General features: G+C 42.9%; 1 protein-coding gene and 1 long non-coding RNA gene across 7 annotated transcripts in view; one reads left to right on the top strand and one right to left on the bottom strand.

Moving 5' to 3' along the window:
* The window catches only part of CACNB4 (calcium voltage-gated channel auxiliary subunit beta 4), a 244,849-nt gene that overhangs the window by 36,557 nt on the left and 181,450 nt on the right, over positions 1-26,842 (bottom strand). For 4 of the 5 annotated variants that reach the window (XM_032355576.1, XM_032355577.1, XM_032355579.1 and 1 more), the window contains 3 exons: positions 11,461-11,580; positions 9,475-9,597; positions 2,686-2,816 (listed from right to left, as the gene is read on the bottom strand). In XM_032355576.1, the coding sequence (XP_032211467.1) occupies positions 2,686-2,816; positions 9,475-9,597; positions 11,461-11,580 (374 nt within the window). Of the gene's footprint in view, positions 1-2,685; positions 2,817-9,474; positions 9,598-11,460; positions 11,581-11,696; positions 11,766-26,842 lie in introns of those variants that run through there. The other variant, XM_032355578.1, reaches the window with a different exon arrangement.
* LOC116597606 lies at positions 14,249-23,267 on the top strand. 2 transcript variants are annotated; one of them, XR_004288685.1, is made up of 3 exons: positions 14,249-14,479; positions 20,369-20,716; positions 20,847-23,267. It is a non-coding gene; the product is annotated as an uncharacterized LOC116597606 (long non-coding RNA). The 2 variants fall into 2 exon arrangements; XR_004288684.1 differs by having other exon boundaries at positions 20,850-23,267.

A 26,842-nucleotide genomic window follows, 5' to 3' on the forward strand; every position in this document is an offset into this window, starting at 1 on the left:
TTAACTAATACCGGTCACCAGTTGGCTACACCAGTTGGATATCAAACATAGCTCAAAATAAGCTTAAGAGCCAGAAGAAGCATTTCTTTTTAAAAAAGTGATTATATGGGAGTCAGAATTAAGAAAAGATGGCAATAATATAATAATATTATTTGTGACCTAGAATGGAAGAGTGTTCCATTGGTCTCCTCGTGTGGCTTTGGAAGCTTCCCAGGAACCCAAAGTGGCCCTTGGGAGCCTACCTTCCTACCTCACCAGTGTTCTTCCCTCTGTGCTTGAGAGTATGGTCCCTAGGTCAGAACAATCTCATTTCTTATCCTGGTTTTGTCATTTACTAGTTGCGAGACCTTGGCATATAAAATTTCATGTCTTTGAGCCTTAGTTTTCCTATCTATAGAAGTTACACCTAATAGGGTTAGTATAAGAAAAAAGAAGAACATGTCTGTGAGCTCTTGGTTTTACTCTTTTAGTTCAAGAGTACATAATAACATTATTGTTTTTAAATATTATATTCATTTATTTTAGACAGAGAGAGCAGGAGCAGGGGTAGGGGCAGAGGGAGAGAGAGAATCTCAAGCAGGCTCCCAATGCTGGCCTTGATCTCACGACCCCAAGATCATCATCTGAGCCAAAATCAAGAGTCAGACACTTATCTGACTGAGCCACCCAGGCTCCCCAGTATATAATAACATTATAAAATAATAATAACAATAACAACAACAATAATAATAATAAAATAGCAACTTTGGAAATGGTAATAAATGGCACATTTATATTATACTTTGTTTATTTATTTAATATATTATTAATATTTTTAATAATATTATTAATATTATATATTATTATTTTATATATTGTATATATTTATTATTTATTTATACTATATATTTATTATTATACTATGTTTATTATATTATATAAATGGTACCTTTATATAATAAATAATACATTTATTATTTCATTCAACAAATATTTTTTGAGTATCTATTGTTTTAAACCAGGAATACAACAGTGGGGGAAAAGACAAAATCCCTTCCTTACAGAGACAGATTTTAGTAAGAGATATCACTATCAAATAGATGAACAGCTAAATACATAGTATTTCTAAAAATAATAAGTGCAAAGGAGAAAACTAAATCAGGAGAAAGACAGGAAGTAAAGGAAGGGAAATGGGTACAATTTTAAAGATGGTTGCTGGAAAGGTGATATTTAACAAAGATCAGAAGCAGATGAAGGAGCTGGTGGAAATATGAAGACAAAGGTCCCAGTAAGAAGAAAATAGGAAGCGCAAAGGTCCTGGGGTAGGAACATGTGTTCCTGCTTTGTTTAAGGAGCAGCAATAGAGATTAACAGTCAAGATGAGGAAATAAGAGAATTAATAATTAATAATACTGTAGGCATGTTATATACGGAAAAAGATTGGTAATTAAAAGTTAGGCTAGGGGGCGCCTGGGTGGCTCAGTGGGTTAAGCCGCTGCCTTCGGCTCAGGTCATGATCTCAGCGTCCTGGGATCGAGTCCCGCATCGGGCTCTCTGCTCAGCAGGGAGCCTGCTTCCTTCTCTCTCTCTCTGCCTGCCTCTCTGCCTACTTGTGATCTCTCTCTGTCAAATAAATAAATAAAATCTTAAAAAAAAAAAAAAAAAAAAAAAAAACTTGTAAAAGTTAGGCTAGGGCACCTGAATGGATCAGTCAGTTAAGTGTCTCTTGATCTCAGCTCAGGTCTTGATCTCAGGGTTATGAGTTTAAGCCCCGCATTGGGCTCCATGCTGAGTGTGGAGCCCACTTAAAAAAAATTAAAAAATAATTAAAATAAAAAAGAAGTGGGGCTAACTTTACTTTTGGGCCGATCTTATCACTGTTTAAGAAGTTCCCTTTAAGACAAAGGCAAAAGGGTCCCTAAAGACCAGAGGAATTTCTGAAGCAGAAAAAGATCCAATAGAAAAAGGAAGTTGAGAGTCAAGAGAAACAACTGCTTCTATGTTAGACCTTTCAAAAAATGGTAACACATGTCAAATTCATGCTTCAATGTAGGTTCACAATATACGCAGGCTCTTATATTCTGGTATACGAGAATCTGGTATGATTCTGATTTCTCTTTTCTCAGATTTTGCATGTGTCCCTGGGACCTACGAACACCAGCACTCTGAGATTTTTGTGGCTGTTTCATTAGTTCATTAGAGGTTGATTCATCCAAAGTTAGATGGTGTCTCCATCCCTTTACCAAGAGATGACATATGCTCTGAGTGGAGAAAAGGGTTTCTAGTCCTGGGACAGTAGCATGGGTACCATTGTATTCCTTGCCCACTTGGTGGGGGGGGGGGGGTCCTCTGTGAGAGTTAACCAGGAAGGGCCCTGATGCCAGGTCAGGCCAGGTTCCCACCTGCACTGACAAAGGCCCCATATGAGTCTCGTGGAGGAGAGCTTCATTTCCAAGCAAGATTTGCTGAGGCCACAGAAAAGTCTTCACTGTGGAATTCATGTTGATGCCCATGATGTGAGGCTCGAGCGTTTCAGAGTGAACTCTCTGAAACTCCTCTGTGTCAATTTCAAAAACACCTCATACCCAGGAAAGTACCCTTCCTCAGAAAGCATACATTTTTAAGCTAATAAGCAAACTTGAAAATATCCTCTTATTCTTTTACCCACCTCCCCCAAATAAGTGCATAGAAACGAAGGAGCCTTACCCTCCGTGAAAACGTCCCCTTTTTTGTTCTTGCTGAATCCGTATGTTCTCCAGTCTAAGAGGACTAGGGATGAAGCCAATCTCACAGCCCTCTTTCACCAGCCTTCCTATCCACCAATCATTGTTATATTTCTGGAATGCAGATATAAAACTGCTATCAGTAGTAATTCACTTATCTTCACATCCCATCAATTAATTTCTGAGGACCAGAAGAGCCACTGTTTATATTATACTATATTGCATATAAACACAATTTATATTATATCATACTATGTTATATATGTCTAAGTGTCCATAGACTAAAGCCAAAGTCTGCAAACTTTTCACCTAAAGGCCCAGATAGTAAATATTTTAGGTTTTGAAGGCCTCATGGTCTCTGTTGCAGCTTCTTAAGTCTACTATTGTCACATGCACAAGGCCATAGATAATTCGTAAGCAAGTGAGCATGCTGTGTTTCAGTTAACATTTTCTTTATAAAAAAAACTTCAGGCTGGAATCAGAACAGTTTGCCAATCCCTGAACTAAAGTTGGGTCCTAACCTTTGGATTCCTTTAGTCCTTATGAAGAAGCCCTAACCAATTCTTAAGAAAGAGATTTTGGAGGGAAAACTATGCATCTAATGTAACTGGAACTCTGGAGAGCAAGACAGACAAATCTGAGATGAAATACATTCAACTGCCAGTTATTGTCAAAAGCTTTTAGGTAAAGATTCTGTGATATTGTCTGTAATCTACTCTCATTGGAGAACTGTAATCTTCTAAACATAGGTTTACAAATTCAGATCCATCTCATTACCTGATAAAAAAGAAGTCTACTCTTACAAAGGCTAAGCATATTGTATATATGTGGAGTTTTTGAAATAATCTCCAAATGGCCTGAAGTCCACTAGGAACACCAGGATTTCCATTTACATGGAAAGTTCCATGACACGTAAAATCAGAAAATTAACCCACGCAAAGGCTTCCACCAGTATGAGGTAAGGCTCTGTGAACACAATCCTATTTAGTGGGTGAGAAAAGTTGTATTTGTAATTATGGATTTGCCAAAGCCTAGATCAGAAGGCATATTTAATCCAAGCCACCTGCCTCAAGGGAAGGTTTCAGGTAGGTGATTTTTAGAAAGCAGGTATCAGTCCTATTGTTCACATTCTCCAGAGATGGTGCCAAAAACTTTGTCTTCATCAGTGTTGTGTTGGGCAAGGCTCCCTCTCTGTTTGATCCAAAAAGTATCTGGTTTATTTTTCAAAATGAAAAACTATATGTAGTACACTTTGCTTAGCTCAGAGAAAAGTGAAATTTATGACGCTGACACATTGTGAAGGAGAAATGGATGGTTTCATTAACTCACTGCAGCATGAAACTCTGCATAGCCGTGAGTAATTTGCAACATCAGCCTCATACTCAAAAGCAAAATGGTATGGCTTAGGGCTCTGGCCTTTATATGCACACAGCTCCTGCACGACGCTATGCATGGTACATAGTGTGAGATGGCATTTCAGGAATGTGGGTTGAGGGGGACACCTGGGCGGCTCAGTGGGTTTAGCATCTGCCTTCAGCTCAGGTCCTGATCCCAGGGTCCTGGGATGGAGTTCCCCTTGCTCAGCGGGGAGCCTGCTTCTCCCTTTCCCTCAGGCTGCCACTCCCCTTGCTTCCCCTGCTTGTGCTCTCTCTCTCTCTGACAAATAAATAAATAAATTCTTAAAAAAAGAAAAGAAAAGTAAAGAAAGAAATGTGAGTTGACCTAATATAAAATCTTGCACAATCAAAGTCTTGACTTTTCCTATCTTTCCATTCTGTATTTCAGGATAACAAGCTTGAAATAACAGAACTGTTTATTCTGGAATCAACAAAAGGCAAGGAGGCCCTTTTAGAATCTTTGGTGCACAGGTCTGGAATGTAAATCTTCGCGTGGTGGGGACAAAGCAGGCTATGAGTCAGAGTGTCCTAGGGTTTAAGTTACTTCCTGAACCGTAAGTTAGCCTGCGGGAACACTCATTTATTAAACGGTACCCAAGCGACCTCAAAGGGCTTCTAGAAATGGTTCATGGCAACTTGCCAATCTGTTTTAGCTTCCTTGTAGGAAGCAGCTCGAGTTCAGTGAGTATCTGGCTCCACATAAATGAAAAAGTTCTCTGAGCCACCGGAAGTTGCCACATAGATCCAAGAGCTCCACACACGTGTCATTTGGTGAATGTGATAAGCAGAGCTGCCGTTTTTTCTCTGCGTTTAAGCTTCTCATTACTGAAAAAGTGCTTAAAGCCGTGCATTAGAGATAGTCATCCGGATGACAGATGAGAGAGGCGACAAGACTACAGAAGTGCATTCCTCGAGCAACACTCCAGAAGCGTGAGCGAGGGGTTCTGGGATGGTCACCTCAGTGTCGCTCCATTTCTTCTCATTCCATTTCCCTAACACGATTAGCCCTTTGTCTTTCTAAGATGTGTTCTTAGCAGATATTTCAAGATCTGAAAACAAGTGACTCTAACCTATGCCGGATTACTAGCTCAATTCCGTACATCAAACTGCTGGTCTTGAAGAAAAAGTCACTGAGCAAGGAACGGATAAACCAAAAAGCAACGAAGAGGCCAAGATGGGAATATTGATGGCATAGAGGAAAGCAGTAACAGACAGCAAGGCTGGAATGTGGGTGTGAGGGGGTGTGCGTAAAATATGTGAGAGCTTCTCTTACCTTTTAAAGTTCTGCTTCTCCTTGGAAACAATGGGTGTGACCGACTAATGAATAGGGTTTGGTCATTTTTGATGGAAACGGTGAGATAATCCACTTAACCGTTCAGATGGTGGGACACATGTTTCAGGCTCCATGTCCTTGCCCACCAGGCAAATGTGCACTTTTAGAACGTGGAAATCATCAAGTCGATGCTACCCCAGCTTCCTGTTAGCAAGGCTCTGAAGAACCGTGGGCGTCTGCACCCATCCTCTCTCTGCATGTTACAATGAGTAAGTGGTCCCCTTCCTATAAAAAATCTCACCTCCCCCCTAACTTGGGGTTCTGGATCCCACCCTTTTTGCCTACTCAAAAACTAGACTCCTTTGCCTATCTTTCCTTTCCCACCAACCGTTCCCTCTCTCCGTCTGTTAGTATCAGCATGTGCAGATGCTCCATGAGCTCCTGTTTTAAAAGAAAACCTTTGACTTCATATCCTCCTCAGTCTACTACCTGGTCAGTGTCAACCTCCTTAAAGCATACTCTATGCTTGCTAAACATTCCTAAGTCCCTTTCTCTCCTCACCCCCCTTCACTTGGCTTCCAGACAACTGTCCCAATGACTTCTGTGCCATTCACCACCGTGTTGCCAACCCAATGTCCATTTCTCACTGCTCATCTTAGGGGACATGTCACAGCATTTGCCACAGCTGACTGCTTCCTCCTTTGGGACACACTCCTCTCTTGACGCCACGCATCGCTCTGTCCTGGTTTTCCTCCTATATCTCAGGTTTCTCCTGTTCCCTCTCCTTATTTGTTGAGTCACTTCATGTAGCCCACCTCTGCAGGATAGAACTCCTTCAGGTTTGATGTCAGGTTGCCTTCTCTTCTCCCTCTCCTCCCTCTTTAGGTGACATCGATCATTATCACAGCTTTAAATGCCACACATAAACTGATGACCTAAATTGACATCTTTGGCCCAACCCTTTCCTCAAAGCTCCAGATTCTTATATCTAACTTCTACCTGATATGTCCTTTGAGATGTCCCCTTCCATTTGTCCTTTTCCCACCTTAGTCTTCTCCATCTCCACTGCTCAGTTCACAAACCTTGATCTCCCTGGTCATGTGTGATTTCTCCCTCACTCTTAGTTTCTTGACCTGGTCCACCACCACTGCTCTTCACTAAAGTGTGCAATAGGTCTCAAATTTGTCTACTTCTTTCCATCTTGCTGCTGCCATGCTGGCTCAATTCTACCAGAATGGTTCTAATGGTCTCCCTGATTCCATACTTATCCCACCCTAATCCATGGTCTCTACAACAATCAGAGTAGACTTTTAAAAAATAATAAATTCATCCCACTCCTTTGCTTTTAAAGTCTTCAATGGCTTCTTATTACACTCAGAATAAAATCTAAAGTCTCATCATCACTTTAAGGTCCTCTTTGACCTGTGTCCTCCTTACTTCTATGACTGTGTCCTGCTACTAGGTCCCCGGCTCACTGCATTATAGCCATATGGCCTTCTTCTAGTTAACTGATTATGCCAAGCTTTTCTCCTATCGCAGGCCCTTTGCACATGGTGTTTCCTCTCCCTTGAAGACCTCCTCTTGCTCTTTTTAAGGTTGGCTCCTCTTCATCTTTCAGGTGTCTACTTAAAGGTCACATTGTTCAAAAGGCCTTGTTTGATTACCCCGTATTTAAAAGTATATATAACACCTTCATCCCTATGTTTTAAATTTTTTAGCATCTGCTTCATTTTTCCCCCAAAGCATTCACAATTTGGAATTATTTATTTGTTCGTGATCTGTCTCCCCACAAGAATTTCAGTCCATGAGGGGAAAGAATCTGTCTGCTTTGTTTATAGCTATCAGACAACATCTGCCACAGCCTGGCACAAACTTGAACACAAGTGTTCAAGAACGGTATCTTGAAGGAGTACTTGAACAAAGGAACACAGTAGATAGAACTTCACCCAGCTCACATGGGCACAATGCAAAGACAGACATCTGCAGACATCCAGATGTTTGACCTACTTGCTATCAAGTGGCTAAAGTGTTAAAACTATGTATACGTCTTGGTGTCACTAATACCAATGCAGCTTGCAGGGCTTCAAAGACAATGATTTGCAAAACTGCTGTATATTTACCACATGCATCTCATTTTAGACTGGGGTAAGTGCAGGTATTTCAGAGATGTGCAGTGATTGCTTTTACTGACCACACTGCTTCGGGTTTCACTTTTACTGTCCCATTCTCTTTTTTTGAGGGGCATGGGGGCAGGCCTATCTGCCAGTGTGTGCCTCCAGCCCCATCGGGAACTTCTGTGCCGAACAAAGCAGGCCAGCCTGTACTCCTGACTCGGCCCCATTCTTGTGCCCATCCTCCAGATACCATCCTTCCCCTCAGCCCTCACTCAATCAGTGATCCTTCCAATAGAGTTCACTAGGTTCAACGTGTCAGCACGGATAACATGCTGAAATCTCTCCTATCTTAAAAAATAAAAAAGCAAATAAAAATTTAAAAACACTTCCTCCATTCTATACTACCTTCTCCCAGCTAGAATGCATTCTTGCTTTCAACTCAAAGCTTTTAGGAAGAGCAAATTGCAATTCCTCTCCTCGAGCCTCCAGATTATGTGGGTAAAGGCCTAATAAGTGTCTTTACGGGGCTTTCACAGCACCCCAGACACAGTGCACCTGAAAGCCCATTCACAACCACATCTACCTTGCAACAAAGCTTCTCCCCTCTCTGCCTTCTTCATCCGCCCATCCTCTCACCCCCAGAGTGCTTCCCTGACTTCTTTATTTTGAAAACTGACACAACCCTCTACCCTTTCTGGTGAGCTATAAAACTGGCCTTTCTCCATCCTTCCTTTCTCTCTCTTTCACTTTCCCCAGTATCACCCCCAGCATATGAAATCTCCCAGTCTTGTCTGTCTGCCTCTTCACTCTCCCTCCAAGCTGCTCCCTCTCTCCAGCCTCTGTTGCAATCTCAGGCCAGCCTCTACAACACTCCCCTGACCATCAGAGTCAGTATGCTAAGACACAATCGTCGTGGCACCTGCCCATCATTTAAAATTCCTCTCCAGCCCGCTACCTGGTGATCAAGTCCAGGCTTCTTGTCAGGGTCAAAAAGGTCCTTTCTTATCAGGCCCTTGCCTCGGTGACCTGGCTCATCCCCTGAACTACTCCCTACTTCCCGCCCTCCAGCCACGCTGTACTGGTCCTGCCTGTCCCTTCCAGCAGATCCAACCCCACACCCACCCAGCCTGAACTCCCTCAGGTTTCACCATTTCTGTAGAGCTCCTGCCCCACCCCCCATTTTCCTTTGGCCAGCCCGGCGGCCCTTCCTGCTTTTTCTTCATGATACCTATTCAATTTTACTACTACAGAACTTGTCATCCTGGGCAGAAACTAGGCACCTGCAAGTGTTTTCCACCAGACTCAGAGCTCCCTGGCAGTGGGGAATGTGTGCCTTCATCTCTGATCTCTCGATGCCAAGCACAATGTCTGAGATGAAGTAGAATTTCAATTTAGGTTGACTAAATGAAAATTTCTGTGCCATCATTCCACCTTACAAGTTGCAAGGCCTCAAGTCCTTTCTGTACCTCTTGATCCCCTAAGCTTTCTGTTTCCCAAAGTCCTCTGCCCTCTTCCTAGCTTTAACACTTTAATTATTAATTATACTCTCAAGCGTTGGCTCCAAGGTCAAGGTCCACAGGATTAGAGCAGAGATGTTTATAATTACAATATCCCTTGTAAATGGTCCCTCATGGGTAGATGCCATGGGTAGATGCCATGCAGCCAAATTCACGTTCCCCTAAGTGGGATCCACAGACCTGTGGTTCTGCAGTCATGCAAGGTGATTAGAAGGTGACCAGGGGACCAGAGATCTGTCCCAAATCCACCCTATGATGACGGTGATCCAATGTTTTCAATGAGTGATCATGCAAGCAATGATCTCAGTCCTCTAAATTCAGTGAGAATCCATGGATTTGGAAAGCCTGGCAAATTAAATAAGCTAACACACTGACAGCTCCTCAGGGCTCCTCTCAGTTCAGTCTGGCTCAGAGCTGATCCCGGCTCTTGGCTAGTGGCAGGTTAAGGGACGCAGAGAGTCCTACATTTACCTCTTTAATGTGGAGGAAGTCCTTGGCGTCGAAGGAGATGGCCGTGCTCGGAACGGGCACATCCTCGTCCAAGGCCCCACAGTAGCTCACGTTCGTCTTCACAGCAAAGGCTACAGGCTTGGACTGGGGGCAGACACACGGCATAAGGACGGAGGAAGGAGACAGAGTGGGATATTTCATATTGGAAAATACAATTAGATAATTGATAGTACCAGGCAGGAAGGGAAACCACTTTCCAAAGAGGTGTCTCAAATGGGTTTCACGGTTCCTGGCTGCGTAGAGAAATCTGCAGCGATACTCTAAAATGATTCAACCCAATCACCGCAAACATTTCCCCCTCCTGGGCTGCTTTCGAACATCCCAAACCAAGAGACCTGCTCTAAAGTGCTGGGGAGGGATGGAAAGACAGGCGGGGGCTGTCTGCTTTGTCCTCTACTCCTAAAACTTATGTTTGTTATTTTAAATGATAACAGACACCCCTTGGGTTACAGGAAATGTGAGCTAGGTCTTAAATTAAAAGGTGTTGGCAGGAGCAAAATAAATATTTTTTTGAGATAGCCTCAGATCTGAAATCCTGTGGAATCCTACTCAAAATGAATACTTGTCCTGCCAGGAAAAAGAAAGGTCAGTTAGGGGCAGACCAGAAGGAGGAGCACCATCTTCTCCCTGGGTAACAAAAGCTCGTTCCGAAACTCTTTTTAGGCAAATTCCTCCCCAGCAAAGCGCTCTTGGGTGGATGCGTCCTTGCAGAGGCTAAGCAAACCATCAGCCTAAGCTAACAGTACTGCGGCTGCCATCTGAGTGACCACAAAGGCCACAAAACACTCTGAAAGAAAACTAAAAAAAAAAAAAAAATTAGCTAAAGTGAGAACACAGGGTTCCTGCAATCCTGGATTGTTTTGTTAGTGGCTCATTTATTCGTGCTGAGAACATGACTGGGGAGCAAGAGTTGAGGCAAGACCCTGGTTAGAGTCCTGGCCATCCCTTCACAAGCACGGCCCCACACCCCCTCCAGCCCACAGAGCACAGATAGCACGTGTCACAGCGAATGAAGATGCCTCGTTACTGGCATCATTTCCCTCTTACTGCTCGTACAATGAGTTTACTGTAAAAACAGAAAAAGGAAGGAATTCTTATCACTTGAGCTTCAGTTTTTCTTCTAAAAGTTAGAAAGACTGGATCATTATGCCTTAGGAGTCTGTCCTGGAGGGCAAGGAACAGAGGCTGGCCACAACCCGTCTTATATTTTACATGGAACTTCATTTGGCAAAAGGAGTCTATGCTAAAACAAACAAAAACAGTTTGAAAGGCATAGAACAGGAGACTTCTAGTGACTCTTCCAGTTCTAAGATTTAAAAATATAGTTTTTGCTCTTTATTGCCTCCTGTGGGTATAGAAATTCCTGGAGTGGGGGGGGGTAGGGCTCGCCCCTGGTGGAATATCTAAAGTTCCATTTTTGGCAACACCTTTGATGGCTCATGTTTGCTGAAATACTAATAGTTGTTCAAAGCTCCAAACTTCATGCTGAATTTGAGGTAGGAGACCGAAACCAAAAGGGGAGCTGTACAGAGACCCCACAGAACAACAGTCGAACATGTGCAGCCAGAAATGAAGGCTAATGGCCCAGAGAATGTGCGGTCAGGAACAGGTAGAGCAACCAGTGCCCGACAGGGCTCTCTGCCAGCACTGGGAGGGGCAAGCTTAAAATCAGCCACCACCATGAAGTCGGAAGATGCCCAATAATTAGCCACCAAACCTAACGCAAAGGGTGAGGGGTCAGGGTCTCAGGAAATGCCCCCCCCCCCCGGAACATTACTAACTTCTCTTAGGGGGTGAATGGGTCAGGGAACCTTGCAATCTGGTGCCTTATCAGGATGATCATAAAATGATTGTTTCAGAGAAATCTGCGGCAGAAATCTGCGGACGAGCAGCTGATGCCTGCTGAACAACAGGCGCTTTGGAATCAAAGAGGGGCCAGAGAATCACCTTTGCTCTCTCCAGCTGGATCGCGGCTTGTTGTTCTCTCTCCTGCCGAATCGCTTCCCGATCCTCTTCCAAAGAGACATCGGAGTCAGACGGCCTGCTCGTGTAGGAATCCGCGGAACCCTGGAAAGGAAAACCCAGAATGGTTTCAATGTGGCGATGGGGAGCTCCTGCGAGCGTCCCATCCATACCCCCGACCTGGAGTGAGTTCTCATTTGCATAGGGTTTGGTGCACGCACCCTACGCCTTTGCTGCAGACATATACGTTCAGACGGCAGAATATGGTTAATCATCTTAGTAATTCAGAAGGTAGCAATGCTGTGAAGGAAAATATTTGGACTAGATTAAGTACTAGGAAGTGAACCGTCATGAAAATTATGTGATACTCAGTTCCAGTGCTTCTTGTTTTATGCTATCTTTATATTAAGCCCCTATTCATTTGTGAACCGGAAGTTTCATTCCATTCTCCCCTTTATATATACGTCTAAAGGAAAAAGAGATTCAGCCTATGATAAGAGCTAAACTCTACCCATATTTTGGGCTACAGAAGACAGATTTATCTAAGATTTCAACACAGCAAAGTAGAATCCTGCATGAGTAAATGAGTTTTTAGTTCTAGTATCTAGTATCTTTCACTATGAAAACTCCAATCCTTGGCATGCCTGGCGCTCAGTCATCTAAGTGTCCAACTTGAGATTTTGGCTAATGTCATGATCTCAGGGTTGTGAGATCGAGCCCCATATCGGGTTCCACATGGGGCTGGACTTAAGATTCTCTGTCTCCATCTTCTCTGCCCCTTGTCCCCCCCCCCCCTCTCTCAAAGCAAAACAAAATAAAACTTTAAGTCATTGTCCCACAATAGCCACACCTGGTCACTATGGCCACCAAGCCATGAACCTTAAAGATGAAAACAAGGATGTTCTCAATGGAAGCACACACCTAGAAGACCTATTTGAACAACACTGAAATCCAGCCTGACAGATGTGGCCAAGGTACCGGGGGTGCCCAGCATCACTCAGTATTCATGGCGTAAGAAGAGATGAAAACTATAGTACCTAGTTAAAAAGTTTAAAAAAAGGGGCGCCTGGGTGGCTCAGAGGGTTGAGCCTCTGCCTTCGGCTTGGGTCATGATCTTGGGGTCCTGGGATCGAGCCCCGCATCGGGCTCTCTGCTTGGCGGGGAGCCTGCTTTCCCCCACCTCTCTGCCTGCCTCTCTGCCTTGTGATCTCTCTCTCTCTCTCTCTGTCAGATAAATAAATAAAATCTTAAAAAAAAAAAAAAAAGTTAAAAAAAAAGTCCTTTAAGTCCGCCCTCTGGTTGCTAAAGGAACACTGCCCTTATGATATCCTTAAGCTGGCATTACAAGTTGGTATTTGCATAGATGATGACATTTACACAGCAGTGTTACTGATAGAACTGGTGTATTTGGTATGTTTCATACCTCACACACAAATTTTGAAAAAGCATAGACCTATCCATATAGCTGAGAACCTACTATCCACTGCAGAAAAGAACTCTAAGAATGGTTGACTGCTGAAATGGATCCTTTGAAAATTTTCCTAAACTTAGAAATGTTAGGGTAAGCACAGATTTTCCTGGCAGCCTAGGGCAGTAACTCCTGGTGAGAGGTTTTATCAGAACACCCAATAGAACCCTGGTTCTTAATTCTTCCTCTTCAACTTACTTTAGAAAACTATGCAAGTTACGTCGGCCACTCCAGACTCTGTCTCTTCATATGCACAATGGGAACACTGCTTACTTCAAAGAATTAAATGGAATAAGACATAATGAACAGCTAATTGACTTAGTCCTCACTATCGTACCAGTACAGATAGCTGCTATGCACACCTCGTCTCTCTGAATCCTGGGAACAGTGCAGAAGCTTCCATTCAAACTTGCGCAGTCTAACCCTAGAACTAGCAGCTTGAAACCCTACACCGAGCTGCACTTGATATTAAAATATTTACTCCGGGATGTGGCACATGGTAAGCACATAGTAAGTGGCCATTCGCATCCCTGTTTCCTAGACCTGACAGCTTTAAATTGATTTAAAAAAAAAAAAAAAAGACTCTAATCACTTGTTCAACTCAAATATATACACAACAGCCCATCTCGAAAAACACCCATTTTTCTCATTGTATTTGTTGCCCAGAAATCACTATGTTTTTTCCCCAGCTTTACTGAGATATAATTGACCTATATAACACAGTGTATGTTTGAGGTGTACAATTTGTTGATTTTATGCACTTATACACTGCAAAATAATTACACTGTAAGTGTGATAACTGCAATGTGTCCAAATCCATGCACTTAAGTGGCACTTCTGGAAGTGCCCTTTATAGAGGAAATGGGTTTGTTAAAGAAACGATAACCAAATTCCTATGTGCAACAGTACTGGGGGAAAATCTGGACCTACAAAATGGATGAGTGCAGGGTGACTGACTATCTACAGATCCCTCATTGCTGAAAGAAAAACCGACTTCGAAGTCCTAAAAGCGACTTCGAAGTCCTTTCAATGAGTTCTTTTAGAACACAGTTTTTGTCCAGATGTAGGTATTCCTGCAAACAAACCAGAATAAGAGGGAAAGAAAACAATGTTTCTAAAATATATATGAGAATAGTTTTGAGTTTGTTCTAGGCAACGCTTTGCTGCCGTGTGATAAGTGCTGCAGATCATTTCAAGATACTGGACTGGCCGTGTGAAGAGGTCTGGACCGAACTTGACTGCGCTGCATGAAGTCAGGAAGGAGGCACTTGCTGTGTTTTGCAAACATGTGGGGGGAGGCTGAGGACTGCAGTTCAGAAGCAGGCAGGCCATCTGCGGGAGCAGTGAGGCAAACGACTAAAGACGACAGTCTACTGTTGACCCGAGGAGATGGCTCCTTCCCAACACTACCTTCATGGCTTTTCCTCCTGGTATTCCATCATCTCTCAGCACACGAGAAGCAACTCAAAGGATTCCTGCGAGTGAACTTGATTTTGAAATGTGAACAAGATTCTGTGAATATTTCAAAATTACTTAGTAAGTTCTACTATTGCCAAAATGTAAGAGCAGAAGCTTCTGTTTACTTTCCTGTTTTAAGAATATGGGTAGAGGGAAAGATAGAGCACTAGGATGTTTGTTTTCATAATCCCAGGGTTACATCATTTTGGCACTTACTCTGGTGTTTCTTCTTCTTTCTTCTTCTCAATGCCATCTACATTTCTTTGAATATGGAAATCACTGTCTTTCAGGGTTCTGGGGGAAACACAAGTGTACCATCGAGAGCCCCAGTTTGGCTCATGGATATGTTCTGCTGGCTTGGCAAAGAAATGGTTTCTTGTTTGTATTTATTTGTTTTGTTTTGTTTCAACTGGGTGAGAGTATAGACATATCCCAGGAGAAAGAAGGAAAAGAAAACAAAAAGGACCTGGGATATATACAAAGAGCTCAGAGAAGAGAACAATAGAGCCACAGAGCAGCAAGAGGAGACTGCCTGGGCCAGACCGGACCTAGGATCTGGAAGGGAAGGGGCTATATTAGCAGGCTTGGTAAAACTGAGGGCTGGACGGGGGCTGCCAAAGAGCTGGTTACACATTTATGATCAGGCACAGGGAACTGGCAAGAAACGAACAATGCAGGATGCCAAGAGGATATAAGTGAACATGCAAAGTTTACTAGCTCTGGCAAAAGCTGGAAAATGCAGCCCCACCAGCTTTCCCTTTTCTGGAATTCTACATCATAAAATGGGCGATGAGTGAGCTAGCCAGCTTATCGGGTGAGCCAAACCTGCAAGAGGCATGACAGAGGCTAGCTGCAAAAGTTCCTAAGCAGACACCATGACAAGTCACATCTTGGTCTCCAATGAACCAACTAAATCAGGAGAGAAGTGGAAGCAGCTGCTGCAAGTCTCTTCATGTTAAATATAATAATTTATGTACATATGTGCATATACAGATGTGTATGTGTATGCATGGATGTCATTTTTTTAAAGATTTCATTTATTTATTTGAGAGAGACAGAGTAAGAGAGAGCCTGAGGGCTGGGTAAGGGGCAATGGGAGAAGCTCCCTACTTAGCAGGGAGCCAGATGTAGGGCTTGATGAGGGGACTCTGGGATTATGACCTGAGCCCAAGGCAGAAGCTTAATGACTGAGCCACCCAGGCATCCCTCAGGGATATCATTTTAAAAACCAAAACAAAAAAACAAAACAAACAGACAAAAGAAAAAAACCATATAGTGCATCCCAGTGAACATCAAAAGAAAGAGGGATGCCTGGATGGCTCAGTTGGTTAGGTGACCAACCCTTGCTTTTGGCTCAGGTCATGATCAGGGGGTCCTGAGATGGAGCCCCGCACTGGGCTCTGTGCTCAACAAGGAGATTGCTTGAGGATTCTCTCCCTCCCCGTTGCTCCTCTCCCCTTACTCATGCTCTGTCAAAATAAATAAATAAATCTTTAAAAAAAAAAAAAGAAAGAAACATAAATCTTTCCACTAACATAAGGCTCAGACCCATTTTCTGCCTTTCTTCAATACTGAAAACAGATTAATGCCTTTCATGAATCTTGAGTACAAAATACAAAACACTGATGGGAACACCGGAAAATCAGTCTACTATTGTCCTGGAAGAAGGAAAGTGATGCCGAGTCAAACAAAATGGAGGGGCTTCTTCTCATTCCGAGAGGGGCCATGACGCAGGGGAGAGAGTAGCCGTGGGCTGGGGGGCCACACAGTGCTGCTTTTGACACTCTGGCCAGTTTTTCCAGGCTGTGGATCCTGGGCAAAGTATTTTAACTTCCTGAGTCTCCATTTCATCTGCTGAGAGATGTGGATAATAATATTCACCTTGTAGAGTTTCCCAGTGTTTGGTTTGAGATGGAACATCACTCCTTTTACCACCATTAGGGAAATTCAGAGAATGCCAGCAACTAATCTTTGACTCACTAAAATTCTGGCAGCTTGTCAGCATTAAATTTTTGGCTGTCTCAGGGTTTTAGGATTTACATCTCGCTGTTTTTCATTTCTTTGTTTTTTTTTTTTTTAAACAGCATTACCGAGGCATAATTTATATACCATTAAATTCACACATTTTAAATGTACAATTTAATGATTTTTAACAACTTACAGAACACAATTTATACCACAACCTAATATTAAAGTATTTCTACCACCTCCAAAGAGACCTATGCCAACCCCAGTCCCTGTCTAATCCCACTGTACAACCTGACCATCCACTTTCTGAACTTGTCCTTTTGAAACTGGAATATACTTTCTCTTTTTATGAGGAATTTTGGTATTTGCATTTTATTATTTGTATTTGTATTTGTATTATTTGTATTTTATTTTTGTGTTTTATTACTTGTATTTTATTATTGTGTTTTGTGAGTATTTTAGTATTTGTATTTTATTATTGTGTTTTGTGAGTATTTTAGTATTTGTATTTTATTATTGTTTTGTGAGTATTTTAGTATTTGTATTTTATTATTGTGTTTTGTGAGTATTTTAGTATTATGAAAGTAGAATATGGAGAAGAGAGAGTTCACAAATGTTTTGTTTTATTTATTTTACTTTATTTTTAAGATTTTATTTATTTATTAAAGGGAGCAAGAGGAAGAGCACAAGCCGGGGAGAGAGGCAGAGGGAAATGGAGAAGCAGACTCCCCACTGAGCAGAGAGCCAGACACAGGGCCCGATCCCAGACTCTGGGATCACGACCCGAGTTGCAGGCAGATAACTGACTGGGCCACCCAGGTGCCCCCAAGTGTTTGATTTTAAAGATGCATTAATAGCAGAACAGAACTTGGTCTTGCTAGAACTTTTGGGCTTCTGGCTCAGATAGCCTTGGGCCTCTCACTTGCTAGCTCAGCTGTCCACTCACTGAACACTAACCTCTGGTCAGGTCCTGCAGAGACTACTGCGTGAGAGGAAAATGCTGAACCAGCTGAGGGCCTTTCCTCATTCTAAAAATGGGAATGAAACCCTTCAGGGTTATTCAGGAGAATTATTAGACACCATAGTACAACATAGTGTATGAGCATGATAATGGCATATACCAAACCCCTGCCATCCAAGAGATGGCTATTCTCTTTATGGGTGAAATTCAATATGGTAGCCACGAGTCACAGGTGGCTATGGAGCACTTGAAATGTGACTAGCGAGATGGAAGAACTGAATTTTTCATCTAATGTTCAAAAGCTTAACATTTTATTTTACTTCAAATATTTTAAATTTAAATGCCCACACATAACTAGTGGCTACCATATTGAACTGTGCAGGAGCAGACATTCCAAATGTCAGTTTCACTTCCAGATCAGACAAGTCAATGTCCAACTTGGTGTAAATGTAGTATTTTATTTTTTTAAAGATTTTATTTTATCTTAAGTTATAAATAAAATATACAGTGAGAGGGAACACAAGCGGGGGAGTGTGAGACGGAGAAGCAGGCCTCCCTCGGAGCAGGGAGCCTGCTGTGGGGCTTGATCCCAGGACCCTGGGATCATGACCTGAGCCGAAGGCAGAGGCTTCATGAATGAGCCACCCAGGCATCCTAAATTCGGTATTAATAGCTGCACTAAGTGGACTAAGTGATGATGGAATGTCCAGAGAAACATATCACTCCCAACAGATTTGGGCTTCTCTCCACCAAGGTTGCAATGACTTAAACAACGCACTTTTCCACAGTGCAGAAGGAACAAACCCTTTCTTGATTATTGTCCCAGATTTCCCAGGGTAGATGGGTGAAGAGCCCACTCACAAGGCTGCCGTAAGCAAAAGGACTCTTAGGCAATCTTTATGTTTAAAGTCCAGCCCCACTTTCTTACAGATAATTTCTTCTCCTTCACCCCCTTCGCCAAACATGCCAGAGCTTTTTGTTAGGGCCCCCGGGCTGCAGGGTCCAGGCTGGTCTCCAAGGCCATGTCTGGTGCAGACGCTCAGTTTTGTTGAAAGAAAGACACTCCTGCTCCCATCAAAATCTGTCTGTCCTTTATTCCATGACTTTAAGTTCTAGGATGGTTAGAACTTAAAATTCGTGCTTACTGTGTGTAATGTTAAATGCTAGCAATCCCAGCCCCGAAACATGAGTTTTTTGTTTGTTTGTTTTAAGAATTGTGGTTTTCATTGCCTTAATCCAGAGCACTGAACAGTGTGTGGATTCCCAGCACTTTGGCCAAACAAGGAACTTAGGAAACTATACCTTAGAAATGACAATTTAACTCTGCTTTAAGGTACCTTGTGCCATTTCTTGTAATTAGGAGGCTGGGTGAAAGAATGAGGTGAGGCATGAGCTCTGTGGCCCCCTCCTATTGCACCGAAGACGAAGGTCAACCCCAGCCATTAATCAAACCTTCCTTTGGGGGCTTCAAAGAGCAGTCAAGGGCAGCAAAGCAGTATGCTCAGAAAAGGCCATTAAGGGAAAGGGAAGAGAATCAATGCTTGTTCGACCCTTTTGTGTCAGGACAGGGAAAGTGAAGGGACCCTTTGCGTTTTTTTTTTTTTTTCCTTCACTGCTTTTCCACCTTCTATCCTTGCTAGGGCCTGCACACCCCCCCCCCCCCAACACTTGTCTTGTAATGCAAATGACATACTTCTTCGGGGAAGGGACAAAGAGATATTGCTATCTTTGGAGTCTTTCAGTACAATAGGTAATGTCTAAGCAGTGACCAGGCAGGGTCATCATAAACATTCTCCAAGACCACTGACTCCCTACACCTAGACGCCCAGACCCCTAGCTTCAGGGAATGAGTGACTTACAAAGGACACCTGGACTCTGATCTTGTCCTGGCCGGTTCGTGGATGCTTAAGAGGACACACGCACCAGACCACAGTGCTGATAAAAACTCAGACCCCAAACAAAGATGAGACTCGTGCTTCTTTTCTTTCCAAGTCTCCCAGGATCCTCTGTCTGTATTTCTCTTTCTATGTTTGTATCTTCAACTCTGCCTTCATTTCCTCCTGGCTCACCGTTTGATTTCCATCCTGCATGAAACCAGGGACCTTCTTGGCTGGTCCTGTGGGAACCCCTCTCTGAGTCCTTGAACCCAGCCTACCTGGCACCAATGTAAGTTATTAACTTATGGGCTTTATATCATCCTATCACTCCTATGAAGCAGGCTATGATTATCCTCATTTTACAGATGAAGCATCCAAAGCGCAAGGTAGGCAGTAAGAATCTTCCTCTATGCCATATCCGCATGGCGCTATGTAACGGGCAGGAGTGTGAGTAGAATCTTTTAAAAAAATTTCCTCTACAAAGTCAGACGCAAAAAGTTATGTCAAACATTTGAGTTGCCTTCAGTAAAGCAAAACCACATTCTATAATAGTTTAACACTGACCATATACTAACACTTCCCTAATTTGGAATGATGGATATAGGTAAAGAAATGGCAATCTGAAATCATGAAATGTGAACTGCAGGCTGCTTTTCAAAAGACATGCTTGCTAACTCTGTGCGGTATCGCTGGATTATCAAAGTTTTGATTTGTGGGTTTCTCTGAGCTTCTGCTTTAATGATATGATTTTGACACAGCATTTTAGTTACTGGTAGGAAATTTTAAGGTACCTCACAGTACCTTGAAGTACCTTCAATGGTCACTCCTCCAATTGTGTTTGCACTACTTATTTACAGGCTATTTCTTATAATTAAATTATAATTGTATACAACCTTACAGTTAAGAGTGCTGGCTTTGTCTGAATTATCTCATTAGTGGAATCCAAATTAATAGGTTCTATTATAACTGTTTCACATAACATTTTATTTTTTTCTTTAAAAAAAATTTTTTTTCAGTGTTCCAAAATTCATTGTTTATAACAGTTTCTTTAAAAGGAAATAATATTCATTTAGAAAACCTCACCAGCCTCACCCTTCTTGTTATGTTGACTAGTTTGACAATGGCCATATCTGCCTCACTTCAGACTGCTATTTCTTTCAGTTGCCAAGAAGACCCATTAATGGAGGTAGACTAACAACAAAAGAATGTCAACTGACGTCACAAGCACCAAGAGGGAAGTGACAAAAAGACCCCGATGGAGATGGACGGGAAGTCTGTATCAGCCAGAGCCATTAGGCGCTGTGGGAAAGAAGGTGAAATGTGGGCTAAGAGCAGATTTGCAATTAATCACTGGTGATGGTGGTAACCAGGCGGCAGACTCTTTTCATCTTGGGGGTACTCTAAGAACCACAATTTCTTATGGGGGAAGAATAAAAGACAGGCATTACTTCATATGGATGCTCTCTGGCAGAAACGGCTGATAATCCGTGCGGGATCTTGTACAAACAGGTAAGAAGTGCGGCATCAGTGACCACAATTAGCAGTCAATCAAAATGCTTCTGTGAGACTGAGAGGAAATATAAGTTGAAAAAGCCACGATCGGCTTTTTTCGGATTTTGTTTTGTTTTTTTGCACCCAGTAGGAAACTGTACCCTGAAGGTACGCCCAGTGAGATGATGGAGCTTAATTACATCATGGGACAATGAGCAGCCACCCCAGGAACCAGCCCTGCCAGGTCAGAGCGTGGTGAGAGCTTCCGACCAATCCACATGACACACATGTGAGCACCTTAGCTGCTACACCTGACTGACCACCCCGTCCGCCCCGCCTCCCCAGCCCTGGTCCCTGTCAGCAGAAAGCAGGGCACAAGTCTTCATTCAAGTTTCAGCTGAGATGTTAAAAAGGAAATGACAGTATTTGCTCAGGAAATCCTGGATACTCTGCTGATAGATGCAGACCTGCCTACAGATGAGGAAACTAATAGTTTCTTGTAAATGTGGACTTCCGTGGCCCTTCTGGAAAAGCAGCTGAGAAGTGCTTCCTTCTCATGATGCCTCGGAGTTGGTCTGCAAAAAGCAGCCCACAAAACATGATTTTTGTGATTTTTGAGAGTCATGTTAGAGATAATGATAGTAAATATGTTTCTCCTAAAAGTAGCTTCAGGCAATCACTTACATCTTAGAAGAAAAAAAAAAGACCTTTTCTCTGGCATATAAGGGGAAGGATAATATAGGTTGATTTAGAAGATAAGAAGCAAGTGTGGAAAGGACTTCTACCTCACCTGTATATTATTTCTGGAGCCTCAGAAATTGATGAAAAATTACCTTTCATTCGCTGGAGATATTTTTTATTCATTAAGTTTCTCATTGAGCGAATGTGTACTGACAGCTAAGGGAATCCAGGTGTATCATTGGGAGCAGAAATGCTTCCCCCAGAGAGTTGCAGATGTAACGGAAGCCAGAGTGAAGCATCTATTTCATTTCAGGCAGGGACCATGTCTTACCAGCTTTTGTTGTCCTCAGAGTGCACAGCACAAAGCCTTGTACCCCAAAGGAGCTCAGAGCTACTTACTGGATGAAAGAGTGCATTAACCTTAAATGATAATTTCGAGAGGCAACATTAAATATTAGTAATCATTATAATATCAAAAACAATTATAACCACTATCATTTATGAAGCACCTATGATGTCCATATGTATGTACTATGGTGAGGGTTAAGCCCTTTTATTAATTGTGATCTTGGGAAAGAATATCTCTTGGAAAAGTCCCAGCAAAGGCTAGACTAGTACGAGTTTTTCTCTTTGGTTACCAGCACATCTCCTAAGTTTGTGAAGCCTGTATGCCTTAAGCTAAAAACAACCTGCTGCAACTTAGGGGAGTAGTTAAAATGTAAGTACAAATGCTATTTTTGGATTATAAGACAGGGACTGATTAGGTCAGAGCCTGGTTACCTCCACAAAAGAGGGAATCCTCCAGCAGCTTAATGTCACGGGCCTTGTATGCTAGATCACCATGTTCCTTACACACTTGCTGTCCCTCTGCTCTTTAGGGCCTTGATAGCAACTATATAGTCCCAACCCTCCTCATCCACGTGGACCAACCCCATTTGGAAGGTGGAGTAGCCAAAGCTCACACCCTTCCCCTGGGGTAGTGCGCTTCCTCCTCAGTGCATTAGGAGTGGATGAGATGGAAAGCAAGGCTTGTTTTTTGACTCCCATCTGATAATTCTGAGTTGGAGCCCATTAGGTAGAGGAAAAAGACTTATTCTTAGTTTAACCTTTGGAACCAGGAAATGAGGCTTTAATCAGAATAAAACAGCACTTTACAGATGTTATCTAATTTAATCACCATAAAAACTTTAAGAGACAGAGTTCATTTTCTGCATTGAAGTAAACAAGGCTTAGAGTCACCGATAACATGCCCAAGCTTGTGCAGCTGGTGAAGTGTGGTGAACTTTGGTGTGACCGACTCTAAAGTCCGGGTTAATAGCTAATAACTAGGCCCAGCTGAGATCTGCTCTGGGTAAGCAGATCATCAAAGTTGGAGGCACAAAGAAAAGTGGAATCAATTTCTTTCACGTCCTGCATTTAAGATGAGTTGACAATTACTAGGATGTTCTGTTCTCTCTAGTATATTATCTCGATTTCTCTCCAAAGTTCTTTTGAGGCCTTCCTGCCAGGTCAAGCTGCACGCTCTAAGTCACCTAGCTATCAGCTAGTGAGACCAAGACACCTTACAAGCAAGAGCATCACTTCAATGACGGTTAAGATTCCTCTGAGCTCTGTTCTTGAAGATGTCTTTATAGTGCCAGGTATCAGGTCTTCAAGTAACTGGGGATGGAGTGTTCGTTTGCATTGACGTCAGAATACATATAATCAGCTATTACTTAGGATGTGACCATCCAACCTGTGCGCTTTCTCTCCTCCTCCTTCAGGCCTATCCTTTAGCTCATTAATATATCCAGAGTGATTAGAGAGAAAAACTGCTCCCTTTTTATTAGAAACTTTTTTTGGACCAACCAACAAACAAAAAACAAGTTAAGAGATGAACTTACTGATGAAAAGGCGCTTTTTTTTTTTAAGCTTTTATTTATTTGACAGACAGAGATCACAAGTAGGTAGAGAGGCAGGCAGAGAGAGAGAGAGAGAGGAGGAAGCAGGCTCCCCACTGAGCAGAGAACCTGATTCGGGACTCGATCCCAGGACCCTGAGCCGAAGGCAGAGGCTTAATCCACTGAGCCACCCACCGCCCCATATCCTGATCGCTTTTATTTTTCGGTGATTATTGAGATGAGAGTTGGAAAAGAAAAGAGCAGTTCAGACCTGGGCTTTGAAGCTTAACTGCCCCAGTTGGAATTCTAAGGCAGCCAGTCACTAGATGTTTGCTTCTGGACAAGATATTTAATCCTTCTGTGCTTAGCTTCCTTTCTGAAAAGCAGCAAATCAACCTAACTCATGCACCTGCTTTGAAGATTATGCGGTCAGAGCAAATAGTGGAAGCACTCTGCAGAGCAATCGCTCAGGTTAGCCAGTGCACTTCAGTTGATAGACTGATCCTAGCCCTTTGTTTCTCAGGTGAGCCCAACTTGCAGTGCTTAACCCCTCTCTAGCAAATAGATTGCTAATGGTAAGGTTACATTTTCTTTCACGATTGGGTAACATTCCATTACATATATATATATACCTATGTATTTGATATGGATGGATAGATGTCTCACATCTTCTTTATCCATCTGTCTATTGTTGAACACTTGGGTTACATCCATATCTTGGCTGTTGAAAATAATGCTGCAATAAATATGGGGGTGCATGTATCTTTTAAAATTAGTGCTTTGGTTTTCTTTGGATAAATAAAACGGATGGACCTAAAGGGTATTTCGCTAAGTGAAATAAGTCAGACAGAGAAAGACAAATACCATAGGATTTCACTTACATGTGGAATTCAAGAAACACAACAAAGAGCAAACAAAGAACCAGAGACAAACAAAGAAACAGATCGAAGATACAGAGAACTCAGTAGTGGTTGCCAGAGAGGAGGTAGGTGAAGGGATGGGTGAGCCAGAGGCAGGGCACAAGTACACTTACCACGACAAGCACTGTGTAATGGATAGAATTGTTGACTCATTATATGGTACACCGGAAACCACTATAACACTGCACAGCAATTATACATTAATAAAAACTGGACAGCGATTGAAAGCTTCAATGAATCAAGCTAAGGAGGAATTAAATGCTCTAGTAAGAACTTCTATGGAAACAAAGGTGTTGGCTAAAATGAAATTTAGAAATCAGGTAGGTTTTATTCCTCCGTACTTTCTCTGCCTGCCAAAGCTGTGTTTACTCAGGAGGCATTCCCTCTTCGAGAATAACCTGAAGATAGTTTTGGGTTTTTGTCCAGAGAGCAGCATGGCTAAGATGAGACTGTCCTTTGCGTGTGGGAATGTTGCCCTTGACCCACTCTCCACTCCGAGCGCATGGCAGCCCCAAGCAACGTGCCCACTGACTGGGCGGATGCGGGGGCCCTCCTCCCTAAGACTCCAGCACCCACTTCAAGATGGCCGGGGCTGGGGCAGTCACCAATCACAGAGCATAGTTCTGTCCTCTGCTAAGGCACCCACACGTCAGGTTTCAGGGCCAGCCCTCTCAACAAAAGCAACCAATCCATCAGAAACTTAGACTCCTAAATGGGTTCAACAAGTTACTTCCAAGAGATATGACTCTTCTTTCTTCCAAAAGCAGAATATAAAGTCTCTGGCCACAGAATAGACCTTCCGTCATTTCACTGAAGAATATAAGGCAGCAGCTGCTTTACCGTAACTACATTTTGCTTTTTTTTTTTTTCACCCTATTTCCTCACCCTTTGGCCTCCTTAAAATATATGCTATATTTTAAAGCTGTGGTAATTTTATTTAAAATAGGCCTTTTGTGGGTGGCTCAGTTGGTTAAGCGTCTGCCCTCCTGCTCAGGTCATGATCCCAGTGTCCTGGGATGGAGCCCTGGGTTGGGCTTCCTGCTCAATGGGGAGCCTGCTTCCTCTCCTTCTGCCCCTCCTCGCTTGTGTGTTCTCTTTCTCTCTCAAATACATAAACAAAAATCTTAAAAATAAAATAAAATAGGCCTTTTGTTTTCACTCTCATTCTGCATCTTAATAGATGGGGGAAAATTCATGAACCATATACATACATAATTCAAACTGCTGGCCGTGAACTACATGAACAAGCATCTGAGTACCACAGTCTTAGAGTCTCTGTTGTTAGGGGCAACAGTGGTCACAGAGCAGAACCCAAGCCCAGGTGAAGGCAAAGCCTGAGACAAGAAGTAGGGGATTCTCATCAAAACCTCAGGGACAGGATGTCCAATCAGTGGGAAAGGCTTCTCCTCACTGGGCTCATCCTGAAAGCTCTTCTCCAACCCGCCACTACTGCAGGCGACATGAGACGCCTTCCAGGCGGCCACAACAAAGCTCAGAGAGACGCACAGTGCAGAAGAGGATGACCCTGAGACCCACAGCCAGCGCTGGGTGAACTGATGTGGAAGGGACAGGCACTTCCATCTCTCCGGTGCTGTGTGCACCTATGTACGCACTGCATAGTGGAAAGAGAAGGGACACGTCCAAGAAATTCAGTTCAGGGAGACTTGGTTCCTTAATGGAGAACTCAAGGCAAATGCAGACCCATACACCACGAGTTCTCTGCCTCTTGAATAAAACAGTTCCAGATGTCAAAGGAATATTTCAGTGAAGGTGGCCTTCACTGTTTCACTAGAAACAATAGCACTGGACCAGTGAACAATGATGCACACGGGCCCTGGAAAAAAGAGGGCCCAGAGATATTTTCCATACATCCTCCAGCATAGGTGGACTACCAATGCCCAGCGAGTGACAAGGGCCTGAGGTGAGTACCCAACAGCCTTGCAGAAACTCCTGCTGCACACGCAGTAGTGAAATTATGCTTAACTGCCTGGTTCTAACCTCACAGACTTGCTTTAGTCACTAATAGTAAGTATTTTACGGCCTTAAGTTTCAAACAAAACAATCCTTTCAAATGTTAAAAAAATATTTACATGAAGCAGGTGGATCTAACTAGTAACTGTCTCCAGGTTCTGGGCACCTCAAGAGGTTAGTGGCCCTTCATACGCCAACCATACTCACAGGGGCCCTAACAATGCTAAGTCATGTCTGATTGTCTACCATCTAATATGGGATTCAGAGTGACAAGCACTCGCTGAAAAACCAGTATATATAAGACCCGTGTGCTAAGAGCAACTGATGCATGAAGATGAATCAGATGTAGTCCTTGCATAACAGGGGCTCATAAGACAGGGAAGACAGTTATGCAAATGAGCACATTATGGAGGAAAGCATGAGAAGGACTAGAACAAACATACAAATACAATTTGTGACTAGGAGACAGCAGATTAATCCTGTTGGTGGGAACAGAAGATCCGTGTTAAGCAGGGCCATCAGGATAGGCTGCACAGCAAAAGACATCAGGACGGGGCATTCCAGATGGGGCAGACAACAAAGCCCAGGGGCAGGGAAATAAAGGAAATCTTGGGAGAAGAATGAATTGTGACAACTGTCATAGTCAGTATTGTGGTGGGAGTTGTGCAGGATAAAAGGCATGTTTCTTGCAC

The sequence above is a fragment of the Mustela erminea genome, chromosome 8 (genome assembly GCF_009829155.1).
Source record: "Mustela erminea isolate mMusErm1 chromosome 8, mMusErm1.Pri, whole genome shotgun sequence".
NCBI classification, from domain to species: domain Eukaryota; kingdom Metazoa; phylum Chordata; class Mammalia; order Carnivora; family Mustelidae; genus Mustela; species Mustela erminea.